Source organism: Dermacentor andersoni, chromosome 3 (assembly GCF_023375885.2).
Source record: "Dermacentor andersoni chromosome 3, qqDerAnde1_hic_scaffold, whole genome shotgun sequence".
Taxonomy (NCBI): domain Eukaryota; kingdom Metazoa; phylum Arthropoda; class Arachnida; order Ixodida; family Ixodidae; genus Dermacentor; species Dermacentor andersoni.
Genome location: NC_092816.1, coordinates 223,481,682 through 223,505,633, shown reverse-complemented (window position 1 = coordinate 223,505,633; position 23,952 = coordinate 223,481,682). Strand labels below are relative to the sequence as shown.

The 23,952-nt window shown below is 44.7% G+C and overlaps 1 protein-coding gene across 1 annotated transcript in view; it reads right to left on the bottom strand.

The window, feature by feature from the left end:
• The window catches only part of slgA (proline dehydrogenase slgA), a 339,042-nt gene that overhangs the window by 21,657 nt on the left and 293,433 nt on the right, over positions 1–23,952 (bottom strand). The window contains exons 7-8 of the mRNA XM_050183796.3: positions 19,065–19,146; positions 11,652–11,744 (exon numbers count right to left, since the gene is read on the bottom strand). Coding sequence (XP_050039753.1) covers positions 11,652–11,744; positions 19,065–19,146 — 175 coding nt within the window. The remainder of the gene's footprint in view (positions 1–11,651; positions 11,745–19,064; positions 19,147–23,952) is intronic.

The following is a 23,952-nucleotide window of genomic DNA, read 5'->3' as shown; positions in this document are numbered from 1 at the left end:
GCTAGGTGCAGTGTATGAGGCAACCACAAGGACAAGAAATTTTCAGAGAAATTCTAGAAAACCCTTTGTGCTGGTGCTTGTTCCCTAGTGGGATCACATTCAGAGGGAGGAATGCAGCCTGCATATAAGAATTTTCGGTTAGCAAACAGCCGTGAAAGGCAGCAAACTTGAATTTTTGCAAATGACCTATAAACGTCTGCCATCTACCCCATTTCCGTGAAAGGAAAAGGGATGCCATCTCCTTCAATAATTATTTGATGCAGATAAATAAGAAAAGAAAGGGTGAAGGAAAAAACAAGGTACAAAGCAAAAAGTGATCCTGTTACAGCCCAGGTAACAATGATGGAGATAAGTGTTGTTTTTCAATCAGGCCTTCTAGTAAGGTGTTGAGCCACGGTTACGGAGGAGAGCACACACTATTTGGCAAGTCACCTATTACTCAAGAGTGCTTCCTGCATTGTGCACATGCTACGTTGTTCTACATTTAAAATACAGTGATAAAGCTTTGTGCCAGAACAGTGGTAGTATCAAATGATGAAAGTTCCACTCACCTTCAGTGACCTACTGCCTGACTTGGCCTCCTGCTCTGCTCAAGAGATGTTTGTATAGAATTTGAAATCATGGCTTTGTGGTCAGTAAATACTCACTGTAATCCTCATATTGTGACACATATCATTATATGATATGAGGCAGACAGTTTAAACTTCAAAGCAGGGCTACTTTTTGAGTTTGAAGGAGCCTTTGTCAGCCAAAAGTCGACCCCGAAGATTAGGTCATGAGGGCAACTGGTCAGCATGGTGAACAGGACTAGAACTTGGCAGCCCGCAATTCCTATGCGAGCAGTGCACATACCTCTGACGACAACAGTGGCGTCATTGGCGACGCGCACGGCTCGATTGATGGCAGGTGTAAGAACTTTTTTTGAGGCAACGACATAGGTTAGCGCTCATTATGGACACTTCGGCTCCGGTATCAATTAATGCTGTCAAAGGACACCATCTACGTCTACTTCAATTAGGTTCGTGTTGGTGAGGAGCGTCAATGAAGGATCTGGACAGGACGAATGGGATGCAGCAATATTATGATATGTCATCATGCATACTTCACAATGATGTTGGTACGAAACAGCTGCCACAGTGTGGCTGCGCTGAAGAGGAGGAAGACGACGTGTTCCCAATTGATAAAGGGTCGCCATCTTGGCCACCGTTGGCCTATGTGTAAATATATTGTAAATAGCCTTGTGCATCGGCTACATGCAACATTATTTGGAGGAGGTCGTCGTTCCCCGTACCTGCCATGGAGCTTCGCAGCGGTCATAATGCTGACAATGCAACTTTGGCTCCTGCTTGTGGCACTTCATCTACGCAAGCCTCTACACCCGAATCCACGACCTAAATCACAATTGGCCCCCCTCGCGTTGCTGGTGTATCCACCGGAGTTGGTAGTCCTAATGCTAACAACTGGCTCCACTTGTACGAACGTGTCAGCAACAGTCACAGGTGGGATCGGATTATTATGCTCACAAATGCTCTTTCTACCTCGACGGCTCTCCACTGGCATCGTTTCAGACTCTTGAAGAGGAGGTTACTTCACTTCACTTCACTTTATTACCTTAAAGGCCCCGGGGTTGGGGGTGTTACATAAGGGGTGGGTTACATGTATAAATCATATAATAAACAAAGAAAACACGTAATGAACATAAATTATTCGCTGTTAAATACAGTAGCTATATAATTCAGAAATTTAGATGTACAGGTGATTGCGGCGATGTCGTGTGGAAGGCCATTCCAGTCCTGGGCTGAGCGCGGAAAGAATGAAGATGCGAATGTAGCAATGCGCATACGAGGCCGTGCAACTTGAAGGGGATGACCAATGCGGGGGGAATACGTGCCGGCGGATTGATGTAGGGCGGATGACGAAGTGAACTGTAATAAAGTTTATGAAACAAGCACATACTAGTAATACGACGTCTACAAGCTAGAGATGTTAAACCTGCGTCTGCTTTTAATGATGATATACTAACATTATATGAATAGCACGAATATATGAATTTTGTGGCTCGACCTTGTAATGATTCTAGGGAAATTGTTAGATAATTTTGGTTAGGGCTCCAAATAGCAGAGGCGTATTCTAATTTAGGACGGACAAGTGATTTGTAGGCAAGTAATTTTAGGTTTTGTGGGGCATGTCGTACATGACGTTTTAAGAATCCAAGGGTTCTGTTAGTGGATGATATGATTTTTGTGACATGTGCGTTCCAGGTTAGATCATTGCGCAATGTTATGCCGAGGTATTTATAAGTGTGGGTTAATTCTACCGTGACGTGCGAGATTTTGTATGAGAAGAGGAGAGGATTACGTTTTCGGTTAAAAGACACAAGTTTACATTTATTGGGGTTTAGTTCCATGAGCCATTGGTTACACCAGTCCTGTAGGCTGTTTAAGTCATTCTGGAGGGCGAGCTGATCAGGGGTGTTATTGATTGTGCGATAAATGACACAGTCATCGGCAAAAATACGGATGTTACAAGAGACATGCGTTGGTAGGTCATTAATGTATATTAAAAATAATAACGAGCTGGGACCTCTTCAAAGAGAACCTCCATGACCTTTTTGGCAATCCATTTGGTCACCAACTCAATACAAAGAAGGCTCTTACTGCACGCATACAGGTGCCGACTGAATCCTACATGTCATACGTGCTCAACATCTTGGCCCTTTGTAGCAAAGTCGACCCGAACATGCCGGATAAGGTTAGTCACATCCTCAAAGGCATCGCTGATGACACCTTCAATCTGCTGGTGTTTAACAACGTCCCCAGCATCATTACGATCCTCAGGAATGCTGCTGTCTCGAGCATGCTAAAAGCCACTGAGTATCCCAACACATCACCCACCTTCCGAACTCAGCTGCTACGTCATCTTGTGATGACTTCTTCCACCAGCCTTCACGATGTAACAACAGCCTTCACGATGTAACAACTTAACCCACATCATTCATTGTGAGGTTCAAGCAGCACAGCAGGTGGCCACTTCATTCCCGTCATCTGATCCTTCTCCAGTGATGATCTCCTTGATACAGGCAGTCATACCCCAAGAATTGTCAAACATCAGCCTTCACTCCATTTGCCCCGCATGCTCTGAACATTTTTATCCACCCATGTTCCCATCTCACTCCTCTTACTACTCTTATGGACAACACAACCAGTCCGAATGGCACACCATTGATGACAAGCCGATACATTTCAACTGCCGACGCATTGAGCAGATTGCTCACCACTGCCATAGCTGCTGGCCTTTTCCAACACGTTATTCTTCTGCCAACCACCCTCGTCGCTCTAGTTTGTCATATTCATTTGCTCTCGCTATGCCCAACCCATCAACTGACCCTGCGACACCTCTGACAAGACCCCACTACGCCCGGTCACCTGCCCCCTCTCGCCATCAATCTCGTTCGCCTCAGTCCCGCTGTCCTCCTTCTCTGACATATTCACTGCACCTCCTACTGGAAAACTAGACAGTGCAGCTTCTGGAGGTGCATTGATGACTTAGGCACAAAATCCTCGCTTGACTGTACCCACGAACCACAATCTTTTAGACATTCTTGTTGACAATGCTCCTTTGCGTGGGTTGATTGACCGATTCTAGCCATTATGCTTACACATGGTGTTACTGTTCAGCACACTGTGCTGAAAATTACTGGCAACCGCACCTCCCTTCTCCTTGTCAATTTCGCACTAATTGCACAAGTCCTGGCACAAGGGATCTCAGTGGCTAAAATTAGTGCTCTGCAGGATGATCAGGTCGAGCCCTTCACAGTCAAAGCTTGTTGCAGCTCAGCCTGTGACGTCATCCCATGATAGTGGCATTGACATTAAGAAGATGGTTTCCTCCGACCTTACAGCTCCTCAAAATGAAGCCCTTTGCCACGTTCTTGAAGGCTATCACGATATCTTTTACTTTGACAATCGACCCTTAGGCCAAACGTCTGTCGTGGCCCATCGCATAAATACTGGCGATGCAAGCCCTATTCACCAACGTCCATATCATGTTTCTGCATTGGGATGAGCAGGTATCCAACAAGAAGTAAAAAAGATGCTTGCAAAGGACATTATCGAGCCTTCCTGTAGTCCCTGGCCCTCTCCCGTCGTACTTGTCAAAAAGAAGAATGGAATGTGGTGCTTCTGTGTAGATTATCGCCACCTGAACAAAATCACCAAAAACGATACTAAATTTTCTACCTTCCAACACTCATAGCACAGAGCGCTCCAAGAGGGCGTAACCAGCTTCCTTGGTAGAGAAACTTGTCTTCAGCTGCCGTCGTCGTCAACTCTCCTCTTCCATCGAAGATGGGACGCCATAGACATTTGCACTAGGAGAATAGACTTTATGTACACAATATTTACATCAACAGCTACTTACAGTGGGTCTGACGTATCAACTTGACATAGCCAATAGTGCATAGCACCGTTCGTACGTCAAAACCCTTTGGTTACACTGGGACCAGCGCCTTAACTCGGCAGAGCCGAAAGTGCAGAGCACCTTTCCTGCACCCGGAACCCCCGTGAGAGGTCGGGAGCCAGGTTTTAACCCTTCAGTTGCTCCTCCCGAATCCCCTCACGGCAAATCACGACACCCCAGTGACCTGATTGGGTCAGCTGGGCTGTCACTCATTGGATACTCTCTCACCCTCTCCCTGCATTCCTCGGAACATTCAGAGAGATAGAGGGAGAGAAAGGAACCACTAAACAACAATTAAACTAACAACATCCCAACCGTCCTGCTCTGCGACAAGTATGGGAAAGTCTCCTGACACTTTGAAGAACACTTACGGGGAACGAACATCTGCGTCACCCCGTTTTCGCACCTTACTTAAAACCATCGCGCACTGCATGCCGCAAAGGGCACCCCTGCAGAAGCGCACCCACCGATTCACCATGCTGTCTTGTGCATGGTTCGTCTCCTCCGGCGGGCCCATAAAACTAAGTGCAGAGATGGATTGTGTCTCCGGTGCCAGCCTCTTTCAAGAGACCGTGCATCGGGTCACCAATCCTTCTGGCTTTAAGTTGCCCCTTCGTACCCCAGGTATGCCCATTGACGCCCTAATGATGCTTTGCCCATGGTACGTCCCAGGCAGGGCGCCTTCGTCCGCGCTTCGGGGCCAAAGAGCCCCCAGCATCACACCCTTTCCCACATTTCCAGACAGCACGTGCGACAGGTTAACATGTCCAGAGATGGCGATGTGGGCTCTCTGCCGCCAAAGAGTGCCTCCTGACTCACTAACCAAGCGCCCAGCTGGTTTTGCTCTCTGCGATCTCCCATAATTCTGGGGCGAAAACATCTCTCAGCCTCCATACCGTTTGTCAACATCCTTTACAATGATCTTTACCCTCTGCTACGTACTGCCGATGCTCTAAACTGCCTGTACAATGCCACCTATTTTTCTTCTATTGACCTACAGTCCCGGCTACTGGCAGATTGCTGTCAACAACATGGACTGAGACTGCATTTGTTACCCCTGATGGTCTTTATCAGTTCAAGGTGATGCCTTTCGGTGTCTGTAACGAGCCGGCCACCTTTGAATGAATGATGGACTCTGCTTCAGGGGTTCAAGTGGTCCACCTGCTTGTGCTATCTGGACGGCTCGATTGTTTTCTCGCCTACATTCGACACGCATCTCGATCATCTCTGAGTGATTCTTGACATGTTCCGACGGGCTTCTCACCGGTTGAACTCTTCAAAATGTCATTTTGCTCGCTGCCAAATCACCGTCCTTGGACACCTTGTGGATGCAAGAGGCATGCGATCTGATCAAGAGAAAATTCATGCCATTATGAACTTTCCTGTCCCAAAGTCTACAAAGGGCATTCGTAGTTTTGTAGGGCTGTGCTCTAATTTCTGGTGCTTTGTAAAGAATTTTGCGACCATTGCATGTCCTCTTACTGACCTCTTGAAGAAAGACATCCCGTTTTCTTGGGTTCCTGATCATGCCGCATCTTTTTCGCAGCTCACTAATCTCCTTACCACGCCTCCAATCCTGGCCCACTCTGACCCATCTGCCTCAACGGAAGTTCGAACTGATGCCAGTGGTCATAGCAAGCAGCAGTGTTAGTACAACGCCAGCGCGGATGCGATCGCGTTATAGCCTATGCCAGCCGACTTCTATCACCCGCCGAGCGCAATTATTCAGTCACAGAGTGCGAGTGCCTCGTTCTTGTGTGGGCAGTTGCGAAGTTTTGTCCATGCTTGTACGGACGCCTATTCTGTGTCATCACTGATCACCACACTCTCTGCTGGCTAACCTGGCTCAAGAACCGCATGGGATGACTCACTCGCTTGTACAAGGATGAAGATTGTTTGTCCTGCTACACCATGGAAGAACCAGCCGATGCGGACACCATCGCTTTCGCTTTCTCAGAGTCACAGTTGCTTCAAATTGGTAACAAGCAATGCCACGATCCTTCATCAGGAGCCCTCATCGACCGGCTGGAGTCAACGCCCGGTGATGCCTCTCTCTGGATATTTCTCCTCAAGGAAGAGGCATCATACCGATGTAATTCTGATTCCCACAGCCTTGACCTTCTGCTCGTCATCCCATCACACCTGCATTCAACTGTTCTCCACCAACTTCATGACGGTCTCTTGGCTGGGCACTTGGGCACCTCTTGCACAAACGATTGTGTATGCCGTCGCTTCTTTTGGCCAAGTCTCAGCCACTCCGTGCGTAATTACATTGCTGCTCGTAAGCCCTGTCAGTGCAAGAAGAAGCCCTCCGCGTTTCCAGCTGCATGTCACCAGCCAATCAACGTACCACTCAAACCCTTTTTCCGAGTTGGTCTAGACCTTCTTAGGCCATTTCCTTTCTCGGGCTTCGGAAATAAATGGGCCGCCGTCACTACGTGGTACGCCATCACAAGAACCCTTCCAACAAGTTGCACTACTGACGTTGCTGACTTCATACTCTTCAAGATATTTTAGTGCACGGTGCTCTGCATCAATTACTAAATGACCGTGGCCATAGCTTTCTCTCAGCAGTCGTTGGAGACATTCTCTGCTCCTGCTTGACAAAGCACAAATTCAGCATGTCATACCACACACAGACCAACGGCCTCACGGAGTGCTTCAACGGAACCATCACCAACATGTTTTCAAAGTACACTGCGGCTCACCACCATGAGTGGAATTTTCATATACCATTGTGACGTTCGCATATCATTCGTCGCATCATGACACTGCCAGCTGTTCATCATACTATCTTCTATATGGCCGAGAACCAACGTTGCCCTTGGACACCTTGCTGCACTCGCCTGCACGTTCTGCCACTGAATATGCCCACAACGCGACTGCATGCGCCGGCCATGCGTGGCAGCTTGCCTGCACATGTCTAGAGGCCTCACAGAGCATCAGAGACGCCTCCACGGTTACCGCCTACGCTATGTGCTCTTTTCTCCGGGTCCTCTGGTGCTTCTATGATCACCATTCCACCATGTGGGCCTTTCCAAAAAGCTGCTGTCACGTTACACTGGTCCATGCTGTGTGATTTGAAAAGTGACCGATGTCACATAAGAAATCATCCCCCTGGACCCTTCAGCATTGTCGCCAGCTGCAAGTGAGATCGTTCACATAGCGAGACTAAAGCCCTATCACACACCTTTCACCACGGATGTGTTGCTTAAGCACCTGGATGGTGCTTCTACTGCCGGGGGTGGTGATATGGAACAGCTGCCACAGAGTAGCTGTGCTGAAGGGGAGGAAGACGACGTGTTCCCGATTGCTATAGGGTGGCAATCTTGGTCACCATTCATTATCATCACCATCATCATCAGCCTGCCTACGCCCACTGCAGGGCAAAGGCCTCTCCCATACTTCTCGAACTACCACGGTCATGTACTAATTGTGGACATGTTGTCCCTGCAAACTTCTTAATCTCATCCATCCACCTAACTGTCTCCCGCCGCCTGCTACGCTTCCCTTTTCTTGGAATCCAGTCCGTCCTCCTTAACAACCATCGGTTATCTTCCCTCCTCATTACGTGTCCTGCCCATGCCCATTTCTTTTTCTTGATTTCAACTAAGATGTCATTAACTCGCATCTGTTGCCTCACCCAATCTGCTCTTTTCTCATCCCTTAACATTACACCCATCATTCTTCTTTCCATAGCTCACTGTGTCGTCCTCAATTTAAGTAGAACCCTTTTCGTAAGCCTCCAGGTTTCTGCCCCGTACGTGAGTACTGGTAAGACACACCTGTTATACACTTTTCTCTTGAGGGATAATGGCAACCTGCTGTTCATGATCTGCGAATGCCTACCAAACGCACCCCAGCCCATTCTTATTCTTCTGATTATTTCAGTCTCATAATTCGGATCCGCAGTCACTACCTGCCCTAAGTAGATGTATTCCTTTACCACTTCTAGTGCGTCGCTACCTATTGTAAACTGCTGTTCTCTTCCGAGACTGTTAAACATTACTTTAGTCTTCTGCAGATTAATATTTAGACCCACCCTTCTGCTTTACCTCTCCAGGTCAGTGAGCATGCGTTGCAATTGGTCCCCTGAGTTACTAAGCAAGGCAATATCATCAGCGAATCACAAGTTACTAAGGTACTCTCCATTACCTCTTATCCCTAATTCTTCCCAACCCAGGCTCTGAATACCTCCTGCAAACACGCTGTGAATAGCATTGGAGAGATCACATCTCCCTGCCTGACGCCTTTCTTTATAGGGATTTTGTTGCTTTCTTTATGGAGGACTACAGTGGCTGTGGAGCCGCTATAGATATCTTTCAGTATTTTTACGTACGGCTCGTCTACACCCTGATTCCGCAGTGCCTCCATGACTGCTGTGGTTTCGACTGAATCAAATGCTTTCTCATAATCAATGAAAGCTATATATAATGGTTGGTTATATTCCGCACATTTCTCTATCACCTGATTGATAGTGTGAATATGATCTATTGTTGAGTAGCCCTTACGGAATCCTGCCTGGTCCTTGGGTTGACAGAAGTCTAAGGTGTTCCTGATTCTATTTGCGATTACCTTAGTAAATACTTTGTAGGCAACGGACAGTAAGCTGGTCAGTCTATAATTTTTCAAATCTTTGGCATCCCCTTTCTTATAAATTAAGATTATGTTGGTGTTCTTCCAAGATTCCGGTACGCTCGAGGTCACAAGGCATTGCGTATACAGGGTGGCCAGTTTTCTAGAACAATCTGCCCACCATGCTTCAACATATCTGCTGTTACCTGATCCTCCCCAGCTGCCTTCCCCCTTTGCATAACTCCCAAGGCTTTCTTTACTTCTTCCGGCGTTACTTGTGGGATGTCAAATTCCTCTAGACTATTCCCTCTTCCATTATCGTCGTGGGGGCCACTGGTACTGTATAAATCTCTATAGAACTCCTCAGCCACTTGAACTGTCTCATCCATATTAGCAATGATATTGCCGGCTTTGTCTCTTAATGCATACATCTGATTTTTGCCTATTCCTAGCTTCTTCTTCACTGCTTTTAGGCTTCCTCTGTTCCTGAGAGTATGTTCAATTCTATCAATATTATACTTCCTTATGTCAGCTGTCTTACGCTTGTTGATTAACTTGGAAAGTTCTGCCAGTTCTATTCTAGCTGTAGGGCCAGAGGCTTTCATACATTGGCGTTTCTTAATCAGATCTTTCGTCTCCTGCGATAGCTTACTGGTATCCTGTCTAACGAAGCTACCACTGACTTCTATTGCACACTTCTTAATGATGCCCATAAGATTGTCGTTCATTGCTTCAACACTAAGGTCCTCTTCCTGAATTAAAACCGAATACTTGTTCTGTAGCTTGATCTGGAATTTCTCTATTTTCCCTCTTACCGCTAACTTGATAGGGTGTGGTTTCAATATTGAAACCACACCCTATCTTGCTCCCAGGCAGGCTAGAAATGTCAGATCAAGCAATCATTGCATGTTCTCAATTCCAAAAGCATATCTGGACATGTACGCTTATTCATTTTTTCCACGAACGATTAAGAAATGGAACAGTTTGCCGGCATCTGTTTTGTAGTCGAGTAGCATTAAAATCTTTGAGAACGCGTTAAAACCTTTATGAAATTGAATCTTAGTGGTGCCGTGCAAACATTGTCACACTATTCTAGAAATACATACAATAGTCTTTCTTTTGTGCTGCTTCCAATATCCCTGTCACAATGTTAGAAACATGTATTTCTTAGCCAAACTATTGTATTTGTATTTCGTTATTTGTTTTGCATTGTATTTCCAACATTCATTGCTTCATGTCCTATTTACGTTTGTGAAGTGTTTACATTTTTTACGCTATGTGCAAACCTGCTGTACTCACCCTGTTATGGCCAAGATGGCCAACAGTATTTGAAAATAATGAAAATAATAATAATAATAAGCTCATTGATTGGCTTCTTATGTACCAGTTTCTTCCGTTCCCTCCTCAAGTCTAGGCTAATTCGAGATCTTACCATACTATGGTCACTGCTGCGCACCTTGCCGAGCACGTCCACATCTTGTATGATGCCAGGGTTAGCGCAGAGTATGAAGTCTATTTCATTTCTAGTCTCGCCATTCGGGCTCCTCCACGTCCACTTTCGTCTAACCCGCTTGCGGAAGAAAGTATTCATTATCCGCTGATTATTCCGTTCTGCAAACTCTACTAATAACTCTCCCCTGCTATTCCTAGCCCCTAGACCTATTTCTATCTATCTGGTCACTGTTTGCCTACAGTAAATATATTGGAAATAGCCTGGTGCATCGGCTACATGAAACAATATAAAGGCTAGCAGTTGTCAGAGATTTCAAAGCATTCTGTTTCTTGACACTTGCTCCTGGCCGATGCTACGGCTGTTCTGAAAACTACAGAGATGCTTTTTAGGACACGCTCTATAGTAGCAAACTGTGCTGACAAACACAATTTTCACCCTGGTGGGGGCGATGCGGGAGGAGCCTTTGCTAGGCACAAATGCTTCCCATCGGTCTCTGTCATTGTCCTCATGAATGGTTTTGATTGCTCAAACTGTGGCCGTTCCCCACTCGTCGCATGTTTCCTCTATTTTTCTCCCCAGAAGCAGCACACGCTTTGCGGCCATTTGGCGATATGAGTGTCCCATGATGAGACAGGCAAAAACACTGAGGAAGCGATCATCCCCAATGGCCCTCCCCCCAACCTTGGGGCAGCCAGTGCATGAAGCGCTATGTTCAAAGTAGTGATAAGCAGCAGTGAAGATGGCAAAAAGGTTGTTACATAAGGAGTTGAGTAGGTCTGGCAAAAATATGCAGCCACAGAATTAATGCCCCTGACACTGGGTTGATCAACGTAGATGCACCTTTGCTGCAAAATCTGCTTTCTGAAGAATGGTTTCAATTGCTGAATTAAGAAGTGAATTTTTTTTTATGCTACTAGTCATATGCACGGATGCCAACAAACACACACGCGCACAAATTGTAATGGACATACATGCAAATACAGCAATAACTGTGCTTCTATCTTTTAAAACAACATCAAGCCAGTGCTTCCAAGGGAACCCCGCACTCACAATACATGCCCTGATGACAGGCAGCGGACAGATACCAGTAACTGTACATCAACCCCCGCACCCAGTATAGTATGCAACAATAGCATATGTACACGATGCAGAATAGCCTACTCACTTTGGCAATGGTGTGCACCCGGCGCATCATGTTGCGGAACATCTCCTCTTCTTCCTCAGTCAGCGCTGAAACAATCGGTTCCATGCGCCCCGTCTGCAGTGTGGCACAAAGAAAAATAAGAAACGGACGGGAAGAGAAGAAAAATCCAAAAGCTGATTGGTCACCGTAAATCATAACAGCAGTAACAGAGCGATTCCAATGAAAAAGAACATTATTTAAAAACATTTTGTGCACAAACAGACAGGGACAAAGAAGAGGGGCAACACAAGGACGAGTGCTTTCTAACAACTGGTTTTATTTTCGAAGAACTTCCTGCTTGAATACCCACAGATGTGCGCGATCTAGTCAAACAGAGCACGCCTATAGCGCACATAACTCTCGAGATAAAATGCCGTGGACCAAATCCACCCGGTCAACATAAAAACATCAAGGCGCATGTAACAAGCACTTACGATGAAAATATGTTATAGATGTGATGACAACAGCGAATTTTATTTATGCAGCAATGAAATAGAAGGATGGCTGATGCATTGTTCCTTTTGTTTTTAAATCCAGTGCGCTTCCACAATTTCTCTCGCGGTTTGATTCGTATGCCTATACAAAATTACGGTGCTACTAAGACACGGTGAGCAATCGTGCTCTTGACAATGCATAGCCAAATGCGTACCAGGCCGACCTTTCAGGCTAGATAAGTGTTCCCTTAGTCTCGCATTGATGCATCTAGAAGTCTGCCCTACGTATACCTGACCACATGTCATAGGAATCTGATAAACAACGTTTTTCATGCAATCAACAAATTGGTTCTTACACGCATGTCTATTCTTTACATTCATTCTTTGCATCATACTTTCTTTCGAACATATTTTTAACCTTAGAACAGACACTACCTATTTTGTTTTTTGCCGAAAAACCATTTGCCATTTGTTCACATTCTTGCAGCCACTGTCTACACTTGGGTGTTGGTTGAGTAATAGGATGCTGAGAGGCAGGCTTAGTTGGTTGAAATTCTTTGCAAGTGCTTTAAAGTGCAACAAGAACAGAGTGACAGATTGTTACTTTTGCTTTGCATACCTATTAATCAACGTGAAAACGATCTTCAAGGGGAGTACGGTAGCGCGATTAAAAGACGGGACAAAAGAAGACACATAGGGACACACACAGCGCTAAACTTCCAACAATGTTTATTATCGAAAACCAGGTCGTACTTATACACTCAGCCAGTATGAGTCACAGCCACGTGAACAGATTAACAATAAGAGCGATACATTTTGTGATATGTTAAGCCATGCCCAAAAATTTCAGTTCTTTTTCAGAGAGAGCCAATGATGCTTTGCTGATACATGAATCCCCTAGGGCATCAATCTGCTCGGCTTCCATTATAAGTTTACTGAGTTCGCACTTATTTCTACCGGTAATGATTGTTGATTCGAAGAGAGGGGAGCACTTATGTTGCTTACAATGAAGGGAGAGAAACCCATCTGATACAAGTTTGTCGACTTTATTTTTGTGTTCGCGCAGTCTATCATTAATGCATCTGCCCGACTGTCCGACGTAATACTTCCCACACGATAAGGGCATACGATATATAATTGAAGTCTTACATTCTCGAAACTTCTTCCTGTGTTTAACTTGGCAGCTAGGGCCACTTTCTTTCTTTTCTGGTCTTGTTTTCCTGCACAGGCTGATTAGTTTGTTGGGTGCTGAAAAAACCAAATCAGTGTTACCTCGGCGGGCAATTTTCTTTAGGTTGTGCGACAACCGGTGGATATAAGGTATCACTGTTGCTCTTTTTTTCTCTCGGTTACTATTTCCTTCCGCTCGTTCAGCAGTCCCTGATTGCTGCACTTGCCTAAGTATTCCCTCTGCAACTGATGTCAATACATGATTGGGATAGCCTGCTTCATGTAGCCGCATGGCCTGTTGTGCGAATGCTTCGTCAGTGCAATGATGGCATGATTTAGTAAGTGCGTTAGTAAAACACATTTTCGCAATTCCTCTTTTTACTAGTTTAGAATAGGCTGAATGATATGACAACAACGGTTTATTTGTCCTGGGACTGCAACACCAGCAAGTTAGATCATCACCAAAGGTAAATTTAACATCCAGAAACTTGATCTTTTGTTCTATAGGCACTTCGAACGTAACTTCTAGTGGACAAAGGCACTCGCGTATAATATTACTAACAGCTGAACACTCTGTGTCAAAGATGTCTAGCTTAACATTGACAAACACCAAAAAATCATCAACAAATCTAAATATTTTAACAACTTTTGTATCATTGATGTGCGAGCACAGGTCCCTGTCTAGCTTGGCTAAGTACAGATTGCTTAAAACAGACGCTAAGCAGGATCCTATACGGATCCCTTGCAGCAGGATCCCTTGTTTTTGAAGGTACGCAATGTCATTTCTTTGGACAAATGTTGACTTCATGTACAAGTCTAAAAGTTCTACATGCGGCTACATGAAGCAGGGGCTACATGAAGCAGGCTAGCCCAAACATGTACTGGCATCAGTTGCAGAGGGAATACTTGGGCAAGTGCAGCAATCAGGGACTGCTGAACGAGCGGAAGGAAATAGTAACCGAGAGAAAAAAAGAGCAACAGTGATACCTTATATCCACCGGTTGTCGCACAACCTAAAGAAAATTACCCGCCGAGGTAACACTGATTTGGTTTTTTTCAGCACCCAACAAACTAATCAGCCTGTGCAGAAAAACAAGACCAGAAAAGAAAGAAAGTGGCCCTAGCTGCCAAGTTAAACACAGGAAGAAGTTTCGAGGATGTAAGACTTCAATTATATATCGTATGCCCTTATCGTGTGGGAAGTATTACGTCGGACAGTCGGGCAGATGCATTAATGATAGACTGCGCGAACACAAAAATAATGTCGACAAACTTGTATCAGATGGGTTTCTCTCCCTTCATTGTAAGCAACATAGGTGCTCCCCTCTCTTCGAATCAACAATCATTACCGGTAGAAATAAGTGCGAACTCACTAGACTTATAATGGAAGCCGAGCAGATTGATGCCCTAGGGGATTCATGTATCAGCAAAGCATCATTGGCTCTCTCTGAAAAAGAACTGAAATTTTTGCGCATGGCTTAACATATCACAAAATGTATCGCTCTTATTGTTAATCTGTTCGCATGGCTGTGACTCATACTGGCTGAGTGTATAAGTACGACCTGGTTTTCGATAATAAACATTGTTGGAAGTTTAGTGCTGTGTGTGTCCCTATGCGTCTTCTTTTGTCCCGTCTTTTAATCGCGCTACTGTACTCCCCTTGAATATGCATTACCAACAAGCCTACATTGCAACCCTCGTGAAAACAATGGAAGACACAGAGTTAGAAGAACACAAGATGAGCAATGCTTTTCTTTCTATGAGCAGTGACAATAGACTCCTATAAAAACGAACCTGGTTCAGTCAAATTTTCAAATGTGAGGAACAACATATGAACATTTGGTTGGCTTCTTAAAAACCCAATGCAAAAAAAGAGAAAGTTTGGTTAACATGAGTTGCAAACTTAGTCGAAATTTCGCAGCCACCACTGATGCCTACACTTCAGCTCAGTGGATATTGGTAGACCTGGAATAGCTAGGAGACTTGGAAGAGATGACAAGCATAGACAACTGTTGGAGCTTCGATGGGGCGGCTGGACAGACGACCTGTGGCATGAGGCCTAAACGGCCGGGGTGCGTAGCGTCGCAATAAAGAGCCGGACTGCTCAAGTCGGGGACCAGGCAAAGAATGAGTTTATTTCAGCGAGGGGAAATGCAGCAGGCAACTTACAGCGTTTGGCGCTGAGTGGTGCCTTGACGTAAATGACCCAAAACCAAAACCGGAAGCCAACACAGGATACCACATCACCTCTCCCTTGATGAAAATGCACTACTCGCTCTCCTCGCAACAAAAGCAACTCGTGAGTTACAGAAGAACACACATGTTAGCACTGTGACATGCGTGTTTGGTGATGACATCTTTATGCAATAGAAAATGACATCTTTGGCTTCCCCATTTTAAGAGAAATGCACAACATGAATACTGAAAATAAACATGATTGCCTTACAGTTCTGAAGAGTTTCAGTACCTGTCTTGGGAAGACGACGAGATGCACACTCGCACACACAGATCACACATGAAAAAGAGTTCACCGAGTACAAGTAGACAATGCGAACACCTGTGTGCCCTCTGGGACAGCACTCCACCTTGAAATTCTTAATGGTAGCTGTCCAGGACCCTTTGAAGATAGCAATGCGACTAGAGCTTGGTGATCACTTCGTAGAGTGAACTGTCGACCCCACAAGTAAACATGCCAGTGTTCACACACAAACAGACAAGCCAATGCTTCCCGTTCGCCTATGGAATACCGTCGTTCTGCGGAAGATAACGTACGAGAAGCAAAAGCTACTGTAAAGAGCTCATTTCTGCATTTTTGCTGCAGAACGGCTCCTATGCCAACGTCAGAAGCATGAACCATCAAAAGAATAGGAAGATGCGGTTGAAACATGCGTACCACTGGGCATGATGCAAGTACGTCTTTATTCACCTGAAAGCTGTATTCAATATCCCGATCTCAGACAAAGGCTTGTCCTTGCCTTAGGAGTTTCCTTAGTGGTTCCACTACGTTGGCATACTGAGGAATAAATTTAGCCTAATATCCCGTGAGGCCCAGAAATTAATGTAGAGTCTTTTTGTCCTTAGGCTGTGGTGCCTCCACGTTTGCCTGAATTTTGCTATCCATTGGCGAAATGCCGTTTGCAGAAATTTTATGTGCTAGGAAAGTTAATTCTGGGACACTGAATATGCACTTGTGGTCAAGCTGCATGCCTGCATTACTTATTCTAGACAGGACAGTTTGCAAATTTCTGTTGTGGTCACTTTGAGTGTTGAGGCATTGGATTGCTAATCGAATGAGCTTTGCCTGCGTGGGTTCCATCCTAGAATCCCATCCTCGTCGCCAGTTTGTTGTAGTTTCGACGGGGCGGCCGGACAGAGGACCTACGGCATGAGGCCTAAACGGCCAGTGCACGGACCGCCGCAATATACAGCCGGACTGCTCAAGTCGGGGACCAGGCAAAGAATTATTTTATTTCAGTGAGGGGAAACGCAGCAGGCAACTTACAGCGTTTGGCGCTGGGTGGCGCCCTGACCCAAAACCGAAACCGGAAGCCAACACAGGATACCACAACAACCTGTAAGCCTAGACAACTATGGAAAAACCTGCAGGGCTGACACCTTATTGAGCAGAATCCCATTGAGCAGGTCCTCAAGATGCCTTCTGTAGGTTGGTAATGTTAATGAGCACACTGCTCAGGAGCCACAAGAACCAGGGGCCATTTTCTGAAACGATCCACTTCGGTGATACTATCGCCTCGGCAATACTATCGCTTTGGCAATAGTCACGTCCAATAAATCAACCAGCTGCTTAGCCATGACGACAGCATGCACTACCAACACACACTCTTGAACGCTTCACAACACATGAGAGAGCGCCCTGTGCGAGTGCAGAGAGGCTAGGGTGTGTTGTTTTTAAGTGTAATGGCCGCAGTACAGATTCTGCGCACTGACTACGGTTGGCTACAGCGCTTCAGGTAAAATAAATTGAAAAGTGTGAGATGTTTTATTTCAATGAACAAATTGTGCTACAACTCATGCAGTTGCGAAACACAATTTTGATCATAGTATTATAAAGCTGTTACTGTATGCCTGTGTCAGCTACCATTCACCGCCAGAGCGGCATCGTATTATTTGTCTCTACTACATTTAACCACCAACCAGTGAACACCAACCAGTGAACACCAACCATGCAAGCACATTTTTCATGGTGCCACTGCCAGCAGTTCCATGACACCGTCAACAAAAATTGTCACTTACACAAGGCAACACAGTGCAGTATAGTCGATCAACAGTCAACAACTATCGCTGTGCAAAACTACGCATAAATTGCCATCAAAATATACTATATACTGCCAATGCTCTTGTCTCTACTGCACTACACCACCAAGCGAACGCGAAAAGGCCTGTTTGTTTACGCAATATATGTTGGGAGCACCTAGCAACACTCTGACGTCAAACTGACGCAGGCCAGAACTACTAGATGGCACTATTTATTTTCTGGTTTTGCGAAAACAGCCAATCAGCATGCGACAATGGTGGAGGCATGGCCAAGGCTACAGTATCCTCGAAGTAGATCGTCTCAGAATGCAGCCCCAGAAGGGTGAACCCGTAACTTCCTTACTACTGTGCTGAATTTTACTCAATGTATGAGGACACTGAAGGATGTTTTAACAAGCTAGGTGAAATTCAAAAGTTTTACGTTTTGGGCAAGTTGGTTGTACATGGTTCTTATTAGACTTTTGTGCGCGTTCGACGCCCTGTCTTTGTGTGCACAAAAGTTTAATAAGAACTAGGTGAAATGTCAGCATTTGTGACAGTGCACACATTTTGAAGAATGCCTACAAGCAACGATTACACAATAGCTTTAACCAGGCTGCACAAAGCAATACTCTGTATAATGCAAATAAAATAAATGTAACTTTACATCTGCCATATTGTTTTAGTGCTGTTTCATTCACTGCTTTGTGTCGTGAATATCTAGGCACACGAGGAATAGCCCATTTTTAGCTTTGTGGATCAATTCCACAAAGATGAATTTCTGATAAGACGAACATTTTTTCCCATACCTTCGAGTTCATCTTCACACAAGCTTGCTGAATTCGCTATTGGTGCATACCAAATGTTGTACCAATAAAAGCACGAAGTATGCATCATCCTTCCAGTTAAACCACTGGCTCTTTTACATTCGAAGTTTGCACAGCTCAAGGTACATTTTGGTGTGCTACTTGCTTGTTTTGTCCAGAATAAGCAAAACATGTGCATTGTCTGTGGCGATGCCCGACAAAAAAAATTAAAAAATTGCTGGAACAGTAGAATGGCACCTTCAGCAAAGCAAGGCGTATGCCATAGTTCACCGTGACAATGACGGATGGTGCCACTGTTCCAACAAAGGAGCCAGAATAGTTTCTTCAAGTTCTTAATAGTTTCCAGTCAATTCAGACAAATCAGGGTCATTTTTACAAGTGTGACATACCCTGTTTTGCCTAAAAAACATGGTGAGCATGCATTACGGCGCAAGCATTACGCAGAATGCATTATGGCATGCATTTTGCAGCAAGCGGCGAACATGCACGAGAAGAATATCGGCATCTCTATAAAATGCTTGTTTCAATAAAATAATGTCGGTTGATAGACAGTAGATCACTGTGTCATTTTGTGTCTCTCCTTCGTATTTGTATTTTACGCTGTAATAATTATGAATCAATACCAGCTAGTCCAAATCATAATTCTCTTAGTGCCAACCTTCAAATGATACTCCACACCTCAGTGAAGGAACCACATGAAGGGAACTCACCTTAAGATTGGGCACCTTGAACAAGTCCGAGATGAAATAGTTGGTGTCCACAAGGCCACTCCATGAGAAGATGTTCATCAGCCTAGAGGAGAGCGGCACGTCGAACTCTGTCATGCTTGCTCAAATGCACAGCTCTGAGGATCACGCTCAATATGGAGCTACTGCGAATTTGAATAAGTTACAAGTAACCATTTCATCAAAGCCATGGCCACTTACACTACCATGCATCCTCCTGCAATGATCTTGAGTTTACCAGGAGATTCAAGTCACTCTGCTATACGAAACTTGAAATGCTAGTTAAAATCAGCTTACGGAACAGCTTACCTATGTGCACATCGGTTGAGCTCTGATTGCGTCACCACTTCGGTGCTACTTTCAATGAACGTGCAAATGTTAAAATCTGGGCACCTATTACTTACTAAGAGAAAGTCTCTATCTCTATCATAAGAGATGAATGCTGGCACAGTACTGGCCTCTGAAGGCATGAACATGAAGAAGTGACAGAAGTAGAGTAATAAAAAAAGGGTTGAAAAAACAAAAGCGCCTTTTTGGAGAAAGAGCAGGCATCACCACTGGGGAAGGACAAGCCTTGAGACAGAGTCAGCTCGTATTCAGCTCGAATGTGTCAGTTTGTATTCAAATTTCCTTTTTTCTGTCTCATTCTCATGCACCGCATTCTGTGTGGTAAGCATGCTCCTCAGAACCTCTTCTCCTTTACGTCCATGCACCATCCCATGTAGCAGACGACGCTACCACAATACTTGAAACAGATGTTTCAACAAGGATCAAATGATCGAATGACTGAAACATCTTCAAATATGGTCATCTGCTGCATAGCGCACAGAAATATTTTGCTACTTGCATTAGCAAAAACATGAGCACCTGGCCCCAGCCTTCCTTTCCTTCATAATGTATTGTACCAAAAGTAATGCAAAAGTTGGCATAACTTTTTTTTATTACTGCCATATGTTTTTTGTATTCTACATGTTTGTAGAGTGAATATAATTTCCCATAATAGCCCTTCTTTTTTACTGCAGGTAACTAATGGGTTCAAAGCAGAAGCAAAGAGCTGTCATTCAGCTTTTGACCAAGGATGAGTGCAGGCTGTCTGACATTCATAGAAGGCTACTGAATGTTTAGGGATATGACACAATTGACAAGAGCAATGTGCAAAGATGGATAAAAAAGTTTAAAAAGAAGTAAATGAGCATGAACGACAAATCACACAGTGGGAGACCATCAACCATGACCACTGACATGAATCATCAGCGAGTGGACGAATTGATTCGTGCACACCCGAATTTTTTTCAAAGAGCATTCAAGCACTTGATTAAACACTGGCACAAATGCATCTCATGTGACGGAGACTACATTATGAAGTATCATTGTATTGAGAAAAAGTTGCTCTACAAGCGTGTAAAATTTGAACAATGTATGTCAGTAATGAAAAAGTTATGCTAACTTTTGCAGTAATTTTGGTACAGCCCTCGTAATACTGAGAATGTTGAATCATGGCTATTGCAACAGCTGTTATTTACATGTTAAAAATTTCTTCCATTAAGATGTTTTAGGATGCATGCAATATATGTTTGCTGCATCAGTGTTGGTGCATGCTTTCTGTGAATAATGGGAGTTCCCATAGGGGAGTGCAACCTATCTGGTACACTCAGTGGGCAGTAAGCGTAGAAGCAAAGCACTGCTTGTAGCCACACTTAATCATTGTGTGGGGCATCCCCAACCCACAGCGCAAATAAAGTACAACCACGGTGGATTTGGGTGAATAAAGCAAACCAATGGCATACATGTGAGACAATATTTATTGCTCTGGCAACATGAATCGGCCTTAAGCAGAGGGGCATCCTCTCCATAAATGATGGAAGCGAAGGGGTCGGCTCACCTCTCATAGGGCATGGTTGGGAGATGCGCTCATTTGCGGGGCAAGAAATCCATCAGAAGGATCCGACAGCAAGCGAAGTGCATCCCTGTTCGAGTCTCATATCCTTCATTCAGCAAGAGGCCCACCTTCCTCACCAAGGGGACTGCCCTCTTTCCCGTGAACCTGGTGCAAATGCACGCCACGGTGTCGCGAAACAAGTATCCTCTCCACATTCCCACAGGCATCCTGTGTACGTCGTCTGGTGCAATCGTGCACTGACTTGGTGCATTTCGGTAGCAGGCCATGCATGCAACCCTGCAACGTCCGCTTCGATATTATTCAGTTACGCTGCTAAAACTTTAGCCTTTAGTTCCTAACACATGAAAAAAAATTTCACCACATATGAAAATGAATATGTGTATAGTTGTAGCAAATCTCCACCTATAGTGATTTCCCTCCTTTCTTGACCAAAGGAAAGGACAGCCAGGAGGTTAGCTCAGCAGAGGAGAAAGACAAACTCTTCCTAAAGGAACATTCACAAGGCAGATGTGAATGCAGAGTGTTCAGCAACATGACAATAAATATGCAAACTGTCTCAATGTTAGCGCAACCAACTTAGTTTCAGAGTACTACCACAAGGGTGGCCCAAGTGGTAATCACACGAACTAGCAGCACCGAACCCAAGCCTCAGTTCTAGTTGGAGAGAGTTGCATAATTCCAGTGTGCTGATGAGGTGATGGTGTAATGAAAAATCAGAGGCCAGTGATGTGTGGAAAGAGCCATGTGTGGAAAAATTGTGTGAGGGTGCTCCGAGCGAACTGGACTGGGGTGGAGACGTGCTCCACAGCATATTCAACATGCTTTCGCTACGGGCATTGAGGCCGACTGCCCATTGTATGCTCTTAAAATAGTGCTTTATTTAAACTACAAATTTATATTTACACCAATCTGCCAAACATATATATCTGAGTCATGAATTATATAACTCAATGTTTTCAATTTTGCTGTCATTATGAAGTGCATCATCTGCCAGCGAGCACGCATTCTTTGCACCCTGTTTTTATTGTAGAGAGACAGTGCATTTTTTTTTAAGTCTTCATTTGCTTTGGTGGGCCCATGGCTCTTGTTGGCTGTTACCAATTGTAATTTTAGCCCAGTGAACTGCTGTCTTCAACACAGATTTATAAAAACAACACGTAATTTTGTCACAGCAGCCACCAATCTGCAACATGAAGCTACTTCAGAAAATTTCATTGTGTTGTATCACGCCCGTTTCTTGTTGGTGGAGTATTAAATAGCACAGACAATAATCAAAGAAAACAATATCGTAGCGAAATAAACTAAGTTTATTAAGTGCGTGATGCAAAGAAGAGAAGCGGTTGACGAAACTTCTCGATAAATCATATGGTACATATTCATGACATCTATATATAATAGAAAAATTATCAAATACTCTAAATACAGTAAATGAAAAATTGAGGACTCTCGACTGGAATGAGCTAGTTTGCAGTAACAAACGTGGCATCACCATACCTTTCTTCATGGTGGTGCCGCGTTCATAGGAGCGCGTACGGCAGATTCGAGCAATGGCCTGTGGCTGGAGCCTTGTCACGGATGGAACTAGAGTGTACAATTCTCGTACATTCTAGATGGAACTGACCCCAGGTATATCAACGGGCCTTCTGAGAGAAGGAATCATGTCAATGATTGGATGCTAATATAAACAACTGTGTTAGAGAATGGATATTACCTACATATACTCAGACTGAATTGGGGTGCCTGGGACGTAAAGACCAACATAATCTCCATGCTTGGTCTGGCAATCTTCTTCAATGTGCCAGCAGATGAAATCAAGTAGGAACATACAAGTCTCATCGAATGCTATTTCCTATATTCAGATCTTATGTGATTCCTGAATCCCCTATTAGATATGATCGAATAGTTGTTTTTGTTATAATGTAATGCATAACAGCACTTTGAATTCTTGAGGGCATGTCCGATACAAGTGAGGACTGTTCCGAATGATTTCGCTGCTGGCGCGTCACGGATGTTGCGCAGAGGCCCAACAGTTCCTGAGCGAATTAATGCATGCTGTTTGATAACTTATTTTTCTTTTTTTGATAACTTAACTTTGAAAGCTTAATCGTACACTAAGATCCAAAATCACGCTTCTTAACAAGGAGATTGAAACCTATTCGGCCCAGCTCACCCGGCAGCAATGGGATGAGACGTGTACCGAAACGGACGGGCGTATGTGAAGAGGTAGCAAGTGGAGCTTATTGAAAAGTCTCCTCAACGATAAACAGTCGAAGGACACCCTTAGCCTTGCAACGGATAGGCTCATTAAGAAGCAAATTGCAATCAGTCCCGCCGATATGGAATTGGCCAACAACTTAGCACATACTTATCTCCTCCTCGCTAAAGATGCGGATCGCCCGGTAGAGCGTGTGAACTACATGGGATTTTCGGCACCTGATCTAGACGAACCTTTCACCGTGTCAGGGATCAGACACATTCCCTTCAATCTAAACGGCAGGTCAGCCCCGGAACCTGATGGAATAACGAACAAACTCCTCAGGAACCTAGATGATAGGGCAATCGAGATAGTCACGGCCAAAATAAATGAGGTATGAAAAAGTGGAGAGGTCCCGATAGAATGGCGTACCGCAAAAGTGGTACTCATACCCAAACCAGGAAAACCCCCACATATAAATAATCTGCGGCCTATTTCCCTTACATCATTCATCGCCAAGGCTGCAGAGCACGCGATACATAACAGGATAACTGAACACATTGAAAACAAGGAGCTCTTTAGACACAACCTAATCGGCTTTAGACAGGCGCTGTGCACACAGGACGCTATGCTTTTGCTTAAGAAAGCAATCTTTGATAATCCGACTCGCGACGTGAGAGGGATCCTCGCAGTGGACCTCTCCAAGGCCTTCGACAGGGTCGCGCATAAACACATACTGACGGAGATTTCGTTTCTCAACCTGGGCCAGCGGTTTCATG